Source organism: Spinacia oleracea, chromosome 4, assembly GCF_020520425.1.
Source record: "Spinacia oleracea cultivar Varoflay chromosome 4, BTI_SOV_V1, whole genome shotgun sequence".
In the NCBI taxonomy this organism is placed as follows: Eukaryota; Viridiplantae; Streptophyta; class Magnoliopsida; order Caryophyllales; family Amaranthaceae; genus Spinacia; species Spinacia oleracea.
In genome coordinates, this window is record NC_079490.1 from 92,543,745 (window position 1) to 92,557,507 (window position 13,763).

The following is a 13,763-nucleotide window of genomic DNA, read 5'->3' on the forward strand; positions in this document are numbered from 1 at the left end:
ACAGGACTGGTCCGTACAGTCTATCTTGAATATATCGTCAAATTGAAGGGACTCGTCATTTAATACTAAACCAAGATTAAATGGAATATGAAAATACATTTCATATATGATAAATGTTCAGCCCCAATGTTTTACAACCATGGGCCTCTAACCCATCTTTAAAACAGTTCATGGAATTCAAAGTTATGCTTGATTTCCCGTGCTACAATGTGAGTGTTGCTTCTCACTTGTTGCATAGGTTTAGTTATCATGATTTTCCAATCTTAATATCCCTTTCATCGAATGTCTTTTGAAATAGGATGATAAGATCTTTTGAGTTTGTTTATTATGTGATCTAGTCTTTCTTACTTCACTAGTGGTTCTACGCATTTTGCAATGAAGAGCCATTAAGTCAACAGACATGTGATCTTGATGTGGACTGAATTAAAATGCTGAAGTAGAGTCTTACTATCTTGGATTATGTTTTATAGTTTCCAAGGAGGATTCCAAGTACCTTTAAGAGAGTTGATGACAAGTAAATTATCGCCTTCGATGTGGATGTCTTTAATACCTAGACTGATTGCCTCTTGAATGCCTTTATGTAGCGCTAGGGCTTCTGCCATATAGACTTGTGAATTGCCAAAATTATAAGCTTTGGTTGCAACTGCTTTCCCAGTACTGTCTCTGATAATGATTCCCCCTGCTGCTGAGAGGATTTGCGTGACCCGTCGAAATTTAGTTTGAAGGCGCCCGTAGGGGGCGGAAACCACCTCACTAAGATGGGTGGGGAAGTGGTTGGCTGGTTGGATGGTGAAGGATGGGTGGTGAAAGGGGTACCTCTAAGTTGATGAGAATCGATAAGAAGCCTAAACTCCCATTCTTTAAAAGCATTGAAGGCTTTAAAATAGCAACGACAAGGAGAGACATTAGTGTTAGAAAAAACCAAGGTATTCCGTTCTTTCCAAATTGTCCAGCGTAAGATAATGAATTTCTGTAGATTATCCTGGTTACGTCTAAGGTAGTCTAAGGTTTTAAAAAAAATTCAAAGGAAAAGAGAAGTCTAGCCAGTTCTTTGTTAACCTATGTGACCAAACATTCTTTGAGTGTTCACAGGTGAGACAGATGTGGTTTATAGACTCACTAGCAAGATTACATCTTGGAAGCAACTTGACGGGACTACTTTTCTATGGAAGAGAATTTCTTTAGTTGGTATACTTTTGTGGCAGATTTGCCATAGAAAAACTTTCAGTTTTGGCGCTATATTAAGCTTCCAAATCCATTTATACTTCCATTTTTCGCTAGATTTGGGAAGATCGTGTGCAAGCCAGGTTGCTGATTTTACTGAAATTTCACCCGAGTTTGTACATCCCCAAATAGGATTATCCGGTAGATCGTTAACTAGAATTGGTATTCCTTTTATTTTTTGGACAATCTCAGGTGGAAGAACAGAAGATAGTTTTCCTATATCCCAGCTTTTGGTTTCATCTATGAAAAAATTAACTGTAAGTCCTTCCATGATGGTATTTGGCGAGATATCAGGAAGGTCAATTAAGGCATATTTCCCAATCTAGTTATCTCTCCAAAAGTTGATGGATTTCCCATTTCCTAGCTTCCATCTTATTCCTTTATGAAGAATCTCTCGTTGATTTAAAATGCTATTCCAAATAGGAGAGTCTCTAATTTTCTTTTTAGCTGAAAAGAAATTGTTATTCTGAAGATATTTCTTTCTCATAATTTTTGCCCAAAGGTTGTTTACATCGGTAAGGATTTTCCAACCTAGCTTAGCGATGTAGGCTCTATTTAAAGGGTAAGTCTGCCTTAGTCCTAGCCCACCCTAGTCCTTAGGTTGACAAAAAAAATTCCAAGCGATAAGCGGAAGGGCATTACCTAACTTGGATTGGTTCCAAAAGCATTGACGGTGTATACCGTCTAGCTGAAGGCACGTCTTACGTGGTAGAAGGAAGGAGGAGCAGATATAGGAGGGGAGAGCCTCTAGGTTACTTTGGATGAGAGTCGTCCTTCCTGCTTTGGATAGAAAGTTGTCTTGCCAAGAATTAATATGGTTTTCATTCTTTTGCATAATACGTAGGTAATCTTCTCTAGTAGTGGTGAAACTTGAGAAGTGAGCACCTAGGTATCTACCTAGTGCCTCGGACTTAGTCATGTTGAAGATACTAGCTAGAGAGTCTTTCTTTGTGTGGATGATGTTCTTTGAGAAAATAATAGCCGCTTTATGGAAGTTAACAAGTTGTCCTGACAGCTTACAGAAGTCTGTAATGACTTTTAGTAAGTTTTGACATGCAGAGTTAGTAGCTTTGCAAAGGAGAAGGTTGTCATCTGCAAACATTAGGCAGGGAATTCTGGTAGTCTGAGGTGCTACTTTAAAGCCCAAACCCAAGCGAGGCCTAGCACTAGCATTATTTAGCATGATTATAAAAACTTCCATGCATATAATAAAGAGATACGGGGATAATTGCCTTAGACCCCTAGACGGGGTAAAGACTTTAGTCGTTGATTTGTTGACTTTAATGGAGTAGGAAACCGTCGTTACGGTCTCTTTAACCCAGTTGATCCGGGTTTCCGGAAAGCCCATTTTGACTAGAGCTGCCTAGAGGAAATCCCATTCTATTCTGTTATAGGCCTTCTCCATGTCAAGCTTGATGTGCACCAACCGGTTTTGGACTTTGATTTTTTAAAAACATTTAGAATTTCCTGTACCAATAGGAGGTTATCATGAATTGACCTACCAGGGGTGAAAGCATTTTGGAAAGGGCTGATGTGTTTTTGCAGAATAGGACTTAACCTTGAGACCAAAAGTTTAGAGATGGCTTTATAAATAGTGCTACAAAGACTTATTGGTCTAAAGTGATTTGGGTTCTCGGGATTGTCATTTTTCGGGATTAGAGCTATAAGAGTATGGTTAAGAAAAGGCGGAAGTTTTCCGTGGGAGAAGAAGCTCTTAATCGCTGTTGTTACTTCAAGACCGATTGTCTTCTAGTATGCTTGATAAAATTTGGGACCAAACCCGTCCGAACCTGGTGCTTTTAATGGATTCATACTAAAGAAGCTCTCTTTTATTTCATTGTCTGAAAAAGGGGCAATGAGACTTCCTAACTCAACGTTAGTCACTAATTGAGGAAGGAATTTAAGGTTAAAGGTACGACCAGGTTGTACGGACGATTTAAACCTATCTTTAAACGATTCATACAGAATATTTTGGACGTTTCTTGGCCCTCTTCCCATTGGTTCTAAGAGTTTTTTAGTCTGTAAATGTGGTTCTTTGCAGCTCGTTGTTTCATAAGTTGGTGGAAAAATTTAGTATTTCTATCACCTTGGTTTAGCCAGATTTTCTTGCCTGAGCTTTTCCAGACGTGTTGCCTATGCATTAGAATTTTCTCTCGTTGTTTAAGCATTCTAAGGAGGTGATTTTGCCATATAGGGTTGAAGGGTTGGGTTATTAGCTTGTCTTCTAGTTCTTGAATTTTATCTGCGTTGTCTTTAAGTTGCATAGTCTTATGAGAGTACTTTTGTTTGGCCCATAATTTTAAGTTATCCTTAATGTTGGTTAGTTTAGTTATTATTCTAAAAAACCTTGATCCTTGAATACTAGAGTTCCGTTTAGTTTTAATGATTTTGGTTGATTCCTCTTCTAAAGTCCAAGAGTTTTGAAACCTGAACATTCTGTTTATCATCATAGCCTTAGAATTTGTGTCAAAGAACATTGGAGCATGATCTGAAGTAGTAAAAGTTCCATATTTAATTGTTGCATTAGGAAATTTGTCGGTAAAACTATTGCTTGCAATGGCTCTATCTAGACGTTGATATAACCCTGGGTGGGATTGAGATTTCCAGGAAAAAGCTTGTTGCAGACAAGCTACATCTGATGAGTATGTACGTGTGATGAACCGTGGAAGTCTTTGGCATTGATTTTGTGTGACTGGGTTGCCCCCAAGTTTTTCCGTAGGTTGTAAGAGTTCGTTAAAGTCACCTACTAAAATCCAAGGGATATGTATGTTTTCATAGAAAATAGACATTGATTCCTAAAAAGAATCTTTATCTATGTTTTACGCTGGAAAATATGCTCCTGAGACTAGAACTTGTTCGTTGGTTGGTTTATACAAGACGTTAAGATGAGCACATCTATCAACTAGGGTATAGTTTTGTACTAAAATGGAGTCATTGTTCCAACAAACCCATAAACCACCACTATGGTTAATAGGGTCAATAATTATGTTTTTTTGGAAGCGGAAGCCTTTGATTACATTTCTACTTGTAGTATTAGACGTCATAGTCTCTGGACAAATAAGATATCTGGCTTGAAGGTAGTGATATAATGTTTAGTGTCACCAATTGCTTGGAGTTTTTTACCTCCTTGGATATTCCATGTGATTATTTTCATAATCAAAATATAGATAGACACAAGGCCTTTAGCCCATAAAGTTCCATGCGGATCAAAGTCCGGTTCCAAATAACAAAAACAAAAACAAAAACCAAGAGGACTAGAACAAAAGAATTGTACACAAGAGCCCACTTATGATATAAATAAATTGTTACCTATGAAACTGTAACCAAGACTGCACCAGTGGCAGTCCAGGAAGAGCAATATAGGTTGTCCAAACCCCACAAGTACGAGAGCAAAGCCTGATTTTTGTAAAGGTAAGCATCCATCCATCTGAGGACAAGAGTCAGGTCAGGTTGAGTTAGCCAAAAGAAGCATAACAAAAATAGCAATTTTGGCCAAAGGGGAAAAGAAGCAGAGCAGAGAACCAAACATAAAGTGGAGTAGTGCAAGCTAATCATAATAAGAGAATCCTCAGGTAGGAAACAAGGACTGTTTCTTACAGCATCATAGGATAAGGACCAAAGGTCCCCTTTGAACACAACTAAGAGGTTCCAATCAAAGAGCTTCCTAGAGAAAAGGTTCCTCCATCTGAATTGGTACCAGGAAGTGGTCCAAGGGAATACCATAACCCTGAACAAGGCATGAAATCTGTTCCACGGTTTATAATAAAAGAAACAATGGGTCCAAGGCACACAACAACATAAGCAGCACCAACCAGGGACAACATTAGTTAAAACCAAATTAACATTGATATAACAAACAGTTACACTTGAAGTCTTCAATAGACTTATAGAAACTGCAGTAGCTACATGCCATACTAACTTGCTAACTACAGGTTTACAAAAGATGTAATAAAAAAAGCTGTAGTAGAACATTAACCATGAAGAAAAGTAGAGCACATAACTACTAAACCCTAAAGGCATAACTACCAGTAACAACTGGCCAAAAAGAATCACAGAAATATCCACCATCCCAAAATACAAGTGTAACCTAGACAAACAGATCATCCAGCAGAAGGTGAAGGGGAGAGATCACCAACATCTCTCTTCCTCCTCTTAGTATTTTCAGCTTCAATGGGGGGAGTGCAGTCAGAAAACATGGGGTCATTTTCATCAAACCCATCACCATCATAAATTTCCAAGTCCATATCTAGCTCATCATCCACTTGGACATCATTAACACCTTGGGGAGCAAGCTCTAGAGGGTCAAAATCAGGCAGGATGTCCTCATAGGGTTGGACAGCAGGAGGGTTTAAAGTAATAGTGTCACCAGTAGACACTTGGAAATCCTGGAGACCCTGAAAACTATTAGCCAGAGGGATGACAGGTAAGCCAGCACCAGTCCCTTGAGTGGGAGAAGGCACTGGCCTAGCATGAACAGGGGAGGGTTGATGGTAAGGTTTGGCTTGATTTTTCCTTAGGTTACCTCTGGGTTTAGCTCTCCTTCTTGGCACCACAGTCAGCCAATCAGAAGGAGCAACTTGACCCTCACTTTCACCAGGTACCCCCATAGACAGCTTGGCCTCATCCAGTTGAGCAACAACCAGCTCAAGACAAGGTGGAGGTCTTTTAGGACAGGCATTAAGAAAGTGTTTGGGGTCTCCACAAAGAAGGCACACTTCCCAGACTCCTTCATAAGAGAGAAAAAACTCCTGAATATCATACCCAAAGTTCAGAGTAATAGACCTAGGAACAGGCTTGGTTATATTGAGGTTGAGACACACTCTAGCAAATTGACCCTTCTCAGCATTTTCAGAAGTAAACTTATCTAACTTAATGGGCTGACCAACACAACTAGAAATTTGATTAAGGTAGTGCCAAGTCCAGTATTCAGTGGGAATGAAGGGAATCTTCACCCATTGATCAACATGGGTAATGGAGTTGAACTTAGCCTTGAATGGTCTATTCTCCCACACCTCATCCTTGTCCAAAGGGTTAGAAAACTTGATAAGAAACCACCCATTCCCAACCTCATCTCTCATGAAATTCCAGTCTCTCTTCATCCTAGCAATAATAGCAACTTAAGGCACAAATTCCCCCCCACACTTTCCCAAACAAATAGGTTGCTTCCATTAGTTTGATTTTATCATGGTCAAGCTTAGGGGCATCTAGAGTGATGGTGGAATTATTCGAACTAGGAACCTATGGTGCAGTATTGTGTGAACTGTCCTTAGGTGAGGAATTGGGATCAAAATCAGAACTGCTACCTCCCAGGAGAAATAAGCTATGGGTGGAGTGGCTGAAGAAGCTGGTAGAACCTGGATTACTAGGTAAGCTGGCAAGTTTAGATTCATTGGAAAATGAATGAGGGTTCTTCTTAAGAAGTGAGGCATAGCTAGACTCCACAGGATTGTTTGACATTAAAACCAAAATACCAAGGTGACTACTGAGAATTAAAGCTAAAAGGGAGAACTTAGACCACTTAAACACAAGGCAAGAAGAAAAGAGAGCAAGAGTTTGGAAAAGACTGAAGGGAGAAATGAAATTGCACACACTAAAAAAATTCGGACAGTATTTATAGAAGTGAAATAAAGACTTAGGGAGATCAAAGGTTGCACAGAAAAAACACTTAACACAAGTCTTAGACTCAGAAGGATCTAGAATGACACAAAACAAATGCAACAAAAGTGTAATCATCACCCAGCTTAAAACGAAACACAAACCAACAATTTGCATGCATTGAAAAAACGCGAAAACAAGTATTAAATGACAGAAATGAATCGAAAAGGCAATGAAAAGCTTAGAGAAAAACTTCCCTGGGGTGATTTTTGAGAAAAGAGAAGATCTTGCAACTTCTGAACTTAGAGAAACGCTCCTATTGGCCCAATTAGGACGGTGAAATTGCATTAGTGGAGTAACACCTTTAATTAACCCACCTAAACCATCATTACTGTTGCAGAACCCAAGATCCGATGACTCAGCATTGCTCTCCACCCTTGGATCTTCGATGCCTTGTTGATGAAGCCAAGATGGAAGTCGGAACAGTGGAAGCTTACCTCGATACAAACGAGGCACCAATCCACAACCATAGAAGCCATAATTACCCCTATTAAGGCTTGGTCTAGAGATTTCATGGGGAATCTCTTTCACAAAAGAGGACAAGGAGGAAGACGAAAGGTTTTGCAAGGCAAAACCCATATCAGAAATGAATTTGAGCTTGGGAAGGGGGCTAGACCAACTTAGGGTTTTCTCTCTCTCTAGAAAACTTGGGCCTCTCATGTTTCTTTCTCTCTCTCATATTTCTTGTTGTTGCAAGTGAATATTACAAAGCACAATTTCTTACATTCAAACTAAATACGAAGTATTGACTTTATAAGGAATTCAAATACATAAATATGTACATTTTATTTATTCACATTACTACAAAAAGTATTTGCAAAATCTACGAACTCCGTGGAAGTTAGAAAAACTGTTCCATAAATTGCTGCATATCTTCCTCATTTCTTTGACTGATCTGCAATACATCAAAAGATAACAAATAGAGAAATTTTAGTACGGAGTACGCTATAATTTAAGTAGAACGAATACCATATGATAGTTAAAAAGTTACAAGCAAACAAGGGATCTAGATTAGAAGATTTAGAACATTTATTAAAAACCCAAAAAAACTAAGTCACCATCAAACCTAGGTTTTACCAAAATAAATTAAATTCCCAAAATCAACATGAGTTTCCCAACTAACCAGATTAGCATCAGGCCACGGCTACTATAAGAACTAACAACAAAGTCAATTTCTTCCTTCGCAATAATACTACTCTGTACTTCACAACTACCATTTTTCGAATATAACACAAATCACTACACTATTTTACGAAAAGACGAACAAAAAATGCATATTAACCGTGAAAACAGTGAACAAATTAAAACCCACATTATTGAACAACGAATTCATATTGGATCCTAAAAAATAATATCAATAAAATAAATCAAAGATATACAAGGCAAAGAGAACAACAAGTCAAACAATAAGAACTCGTATGACTTTACCGGAATCGACGAACCCTGGAACAATCTATCTTTCCTCCAAAACTTGGCGCAAAAAATGTATAATTAAGGATTGAAATTAATATGGTTGTACATAGATTGCGGTGAAGATTATTGTAGTGTTGATCAATTGGGTTGTACCCACTTGAAGCAGAGAAAATACGGCGGTAGAAAGAGGTGTGCGAAGAAGTGCAAAAGGCTTAAACATATTTTACTAATTTTGGGAAGTGGGAGAACGATCAAATTCATCTAAATTGTGGGTGACGAGGTGAGGAGGGGCAAGACGGAAAGAGATGGCTGGAGGTGTAAACCTAGGTTTTTCTTTTAATTCGTGATATTGTTCTCATTATAAACAGTCTTTTGTTTTTATAAATATATATATATATATATATATATATATATATATATATATATATATAGGAGGCATATTTGCTGAATTATTATAGCGCCACATAGGATTACTAATTAATGGTTTCGGCCAATGAAAAATAAGATTTCTAATTTATTTTTGAATTAAAAAAATCGATTGCCACGTAGATAATTAACTAGGTGCCACGTAGATATTGTAATTAATTAATTACTAATATATACAACTCCATCAAAAATCAAACACTATAATAATTAAAAAATAAATCTAAAATAAAATTTATCCAAAACCAAACACTAATCTAAAATAAAATAAAATAAATAAAATTCAATTTAAAATCAAAAAATAATCCAATAGGCATATTTTCTGAATTAATAGAGCGCCACATAAGATAACTAATGGTTTCGGCCAATGAAAAATAAAATTCCTTATTTATTTTTGAATTAAAAAAAATCGATTGCCACGTATATAACTAATTAGGTGCCACATAGATATTTTAATTAATTAATTACTAATATATACAACTCCATCTAAAATCAAACACTCTAATAATTAAAAAGTAAATCTAAAACAAAATTCATCCAAAATCAAACACTAATCTGAAATAAAATAAATAAAAATCAATTTATAATCAAACATTAATCCAATATTAGTGCGCCACCTAGAAAATCTAATGGTTTCGGCCAATGAAAAATATGATTTCAAAATTAATTTTGAATTAAATAAAAAAGTCGAATTCCACGTAGATAAATAATTAAGTGTCACGCAGATATTTTTATTAATTAATTTATTACTATTACGCATATACAATTTCATCCAAAAACCAACACTCTCATGATTAAAAAAAATCTAAAATAAAATTCAATGCAAAATAAAAAAAACTAATCTAATGTAATACGAAGTATATAAAATTGGTATATACATAGGAGTTTTATTTAAACTTAAAATTGTTAAACATATATAGTAGGTCAATCATAGATTCAAGATTTACAAACAAGAATCGCAAATATTTAATTTAACATCCAAAAAATTATAAATTTTGCGTTCGAAAAACTAAAACCTCCGAAAAGTCATAGTTAGGCTTCGAATTTGGGAATTCTGGATTCGGCATCAAATCTTTTATTATATTCAAAATTTTAAAACGTCGTTTACGTGCGAAATTCACTATAAAATTATACGATTCCGACCATTATTAACTAAACTTCGAAAATCCTGCGAACATATAATTAAATAATCGCACGATTTTGCAATTAATTACAAAAATTGAAATTAATTACCACTTTAATTCATTGAAAATTTATAAAATTTAACCATGTTAACTATAATTGATTATGGAATTAATTAGAGGCTCGTGATACCACTGTTAGGTTATGACAAATATAAAACATATATTTCATGCGGAAAAACCATAAAGCCAAGAATCCAAATTAATTGCCACATAACAATTAGCATAATTTAGGATGCATACATTTGTAGCGTGCCTTCCCTAGCTGCTCTTGAACCGAACAAGAACAAGTTTAGGACTCCAAGTGTAGTCCCTCCGTAGATAGTCCACAGCACGTTTGGATCCGCCTTAGATTCAATTAACTAGAATTTAGCCTAAGATATTATGTTATTCGTTTATAATTTTGTGGCAAATTATTACTTTAGTTTTTGACTTAAAACTATATGAATACTTGAATTGATGTATTATAAATTGTGATTGCCATCACCTATTTATAGGGTAGGATTATCGGAACTAGAAACCTACTAGGATTCAACTTATCTAATTTTATTAGAATTAGATTCTAATTAAATCTATTTATTTTAGTGTTTGACTCAACAACTAATTCTAGTAGTTTCAGGAAAATAGTATAATCGGATAAATCCTAGAAGCTTAAGGATTCGTAACATACACGAACATACCAACACGCACGAACAGCCCGCAAGGGGCTTGCCAGCGCGCGCGTTGGGCTGGCTCGGCCCAGCAGCTGCAACGCAGCCCATGAGGGGCGCGCCAGCTTGCTGGCCTTGCCGCATGTTGGGCCTGGCCTTGCGTGCTTGCTTGGCTGGGCTTTACGTGCCTTGGCGGGATGCTGGATCGCCTGCTGTGCGCGGCTTCGCTAGGCGCAGGCCTGGCTTCGTGTTGGGCCTTGCGTCTAGCAAGCTCGTCCGATGTTTATTTCGCACGTCGCGCTTCCGATTATTTTTCCAATTCTGTAATTCATTTCCGATTCGAACAATATTGTGAAGGAAATAATGCCCTTGGTCCAAAAATGCATTTAATGGTAAGTCTAATAAATGCGGTTCAGTATTAATTATACAAGTTAATAATTCAGTGAGATTAAGTGAACTGTATGCCTAGCTAGAGGCCGCTTCAGTTCAAGTGGATTAATGATATTAATCCACAGCTTACTCTTGACAGAACCCGTAGGGTCACACAAATAGTACGTAAACGGATCAAGTATTTAATGGCATTAAATACTCCATCTATGAATATTCGGAATCGACGGATCTTGGTTTCAGTGGGAGCTGAGATCGTCAAAGGCAAATAAATGAATACTCCGGAAACGATGATATTGCCGGAAACGGAAATATGGATCGTATCGGAAATATAAATATTATCCAAGTCGTAGATGTTGCCGGAAACGGAAACATGGTACGTATCGGAAAATATTATCGGAAATGGAAATATTGCCGGAATCTGAAATATTGCAGGAAACGGAAATATTGTCGGAATCGGAAATATTATCGGAATCGGAAAATAATTCCGGAAACGGAAATATTAAATATTTGTTCGAAACGGAAATTAATTCCGGAATCGGAAATGTTAAATATTGTTCGTATCGGAAATGAATTCCGGAATCGGGAAATTAATCGGAAACGCGTCGTACGAATTAGCATCGGAAGAGCTTGCTAGACGAAGGCCCAGCGCGAAGCCAGGCCCACGTCCAGCAAGCATAGGCGCGCCACACAACAGCCCAAGGCCACGCCAGGCCCAGCGCAAGGCAGGTCCAGCGCAAGCCATGAATGCGGCAGCCTCGTGGGCTTTGTAGCTCGCGTGGGCTGCGTCGCTGCTCGGGCTCAGCGCGCGCGCGCGCATGGAACCCCTCGTGGGCTGCTGTGCGTGCGTGTGTGTTTGTGTTCACATACGAAACCTAAAACGTATAGGATTCGTTTGATGATTAAATTCCTAATCCTAAAAGGATAAATTAATTAATAAGAGTTCTGATAGGATTCTATTTAATTAATTCGTATCCTGGTAGGATTCGATTACTTTTTCCATAGCCTATAAATATGATATCAGAGCTCATAATTTACAACGAGTTTTAAGTATTCAAAGGTGAGAATTTGAGCGAAAAATTCAGTCACATTTATTGCCCATATTGCCGAAAATGTTAGAACCTTAAGGGCGATTCTAGTTAGTCAATCTTAAGGCGGATCCGGACGTGCTGTGGACTTTCTACAGAGGGACGACACTTGGTGCCCTAAAGACTTGTTCTTGTTTGGTTGGGCACAGCAAGGGATGGCACGCTACAAAGAGTATGCATCCTAATTATGCTAATTGTTATGTGGCAATTAATTTGGAATCCTGGCTTTTATGGTTTTTCCGCATGATTTATATTCATTTATATGTATCATAACCTAACAGTGGTATCACTAAAGGAAATATGTCCTTCACCCAAGGTGCATTAAGTCTAATACCAAGGTTCAGATTAATTGCGAACAATTAATTCAGTGAGATCAAGTGATCGGAACAGCTAGCTGGAGCAATGCTTCCGACCAGTGAGTTCTAATGGATATTGAATTCACAACTTACTCTTGACTGAACCTACAAGGTGACACCAATGACACGTAACAGATCACCGGATTAAATGAATCGGAAATTCATTTAATAGCTTTTCGGGATTTAAGTTGGAAACGTATTATACGATACGACCTTGCATCGGAATCGTATATCGTGTCGCGAATATTCGTAAGCTAGGCGAGACGAATAAATCGTATCGTACGACGGTGATTCGTCGTATACGAAACGATAAATAAATATATCGGAAATATATTTAATCGTGAATACGAGGAGCGGCTCACGAGCCGAGTGCACGAAGCACTCGAGGCCCATGGGCGCGCACTAGGCAAGCAAGCAAGGACCAAGGCAACACGGCAGCGCTGGCCCATGGCCGAGCAAAGCTGCGCGTGTGCGCGCGGGCCGAAGCAGCGACACAGCCACAGCAGCGAGCCCCATGGCCCAGCTCGCTGTGCTTGTCTCACGCGGGGCTTGCTAGCCGGCCTTGCCTCTTGGCTTGGTCGGTTAGTAAGGTTATGTAAATAACCTTACAACCTAATTTCCAACTTAGAACAATCATAATTCAGATTACACACAACCCTAGGAGAAAACAGAGAACCCTAATTCTCTCTATGCCTCCATAGTGTGTTCATCCCAAAAGGCAAAGTATCTTGATCGATTGTCTAAGCTACGATAATCAAGACGGATCTGAACGTGTCGGTGAACCAAGTAGAGGAACGACAAGTGGAGTTCTTTGTTCGTGTTCGTTGACATATTATTGTGGAAAACACGCTTCGAATGTAAGTTTGCTTAATCTGTGCTTTATACATGTTTCCTGGCTTTGGGGATTGTTCCGCACATGTTATTATGTTTAACTGTATTCCCCAACAATCACGAGCCTCTAATTAATTCCATAATAATTGCTTAACATGGTTAAATTTTACAAATTTGCAAAGAATTAAAAGGGGTGATTAATTTTCGTAATTGTTAATTAATTGCAAATTGCGTTTATTTAATTATATGTACGCAGTTTTTCGGCAGTTTCTTCGTTACTCAACGAAATCGAGTGATTTTTGTGTCAATTCCGCATGTAAAAGGCATTCTAAAATTTTGACAAAAAGAACTATTTTTCGGCCGAACCCAGAATTCCCAAATTCGAAGCCTAACCATGACTTTTCGGAGATTTTAGTTTTTCGAACGCAAAAGTTTGTAATTTTAAGATGTTAAATTAAATATTTGCGATTCTTGTTGTTAAATCTTGAATTTTTGATTGACCTACTGTATATGTTTAACAAATTTGAATGCCTAAGCTTGTTAAATATACAACCT

General features: G+C 37.7%; 1 protein-coding gene across 2 annotated transcripts; it reads right to left on the minus strand.

Moving 5' to 3' along the window:
• Positions 1-4,356: 4,356 nt before the first annotated feature.
• LOC130459187 (uncharacterized) lies at positions 4,357-8,641 on the minus strand. Of its 2 annotated transcripts, none has more exons than XM_056826389.1 (2): positions 8,308-8,641; positions 4,357-7,774 (listed from the first exon to the last, which is right to left on the minus strand). In XM_056826389.1, the coding sequence occupies exon 2, from the start codon at positions 6,321-6,323 to the stop codon at positions 5,325-5,327; it is 999 nt and encodes a 332-aa protein (XP_056682367.1). In that variant the 5' UTR covers positions 6,324-7,774; positions 8,308-8,641; the 3' UTR covers positions 4,357-5,324. The 2 variants fall into 2 exon arrangements, with proteins under 2 accessions (XP_056682367.1, XP_056682366.1); XM_056826388.1 differs by having other exon boundaries at positions 6,324-7,774.
• Positions 8,642-13,763: the final 5,122 nt, after the last annotated feature.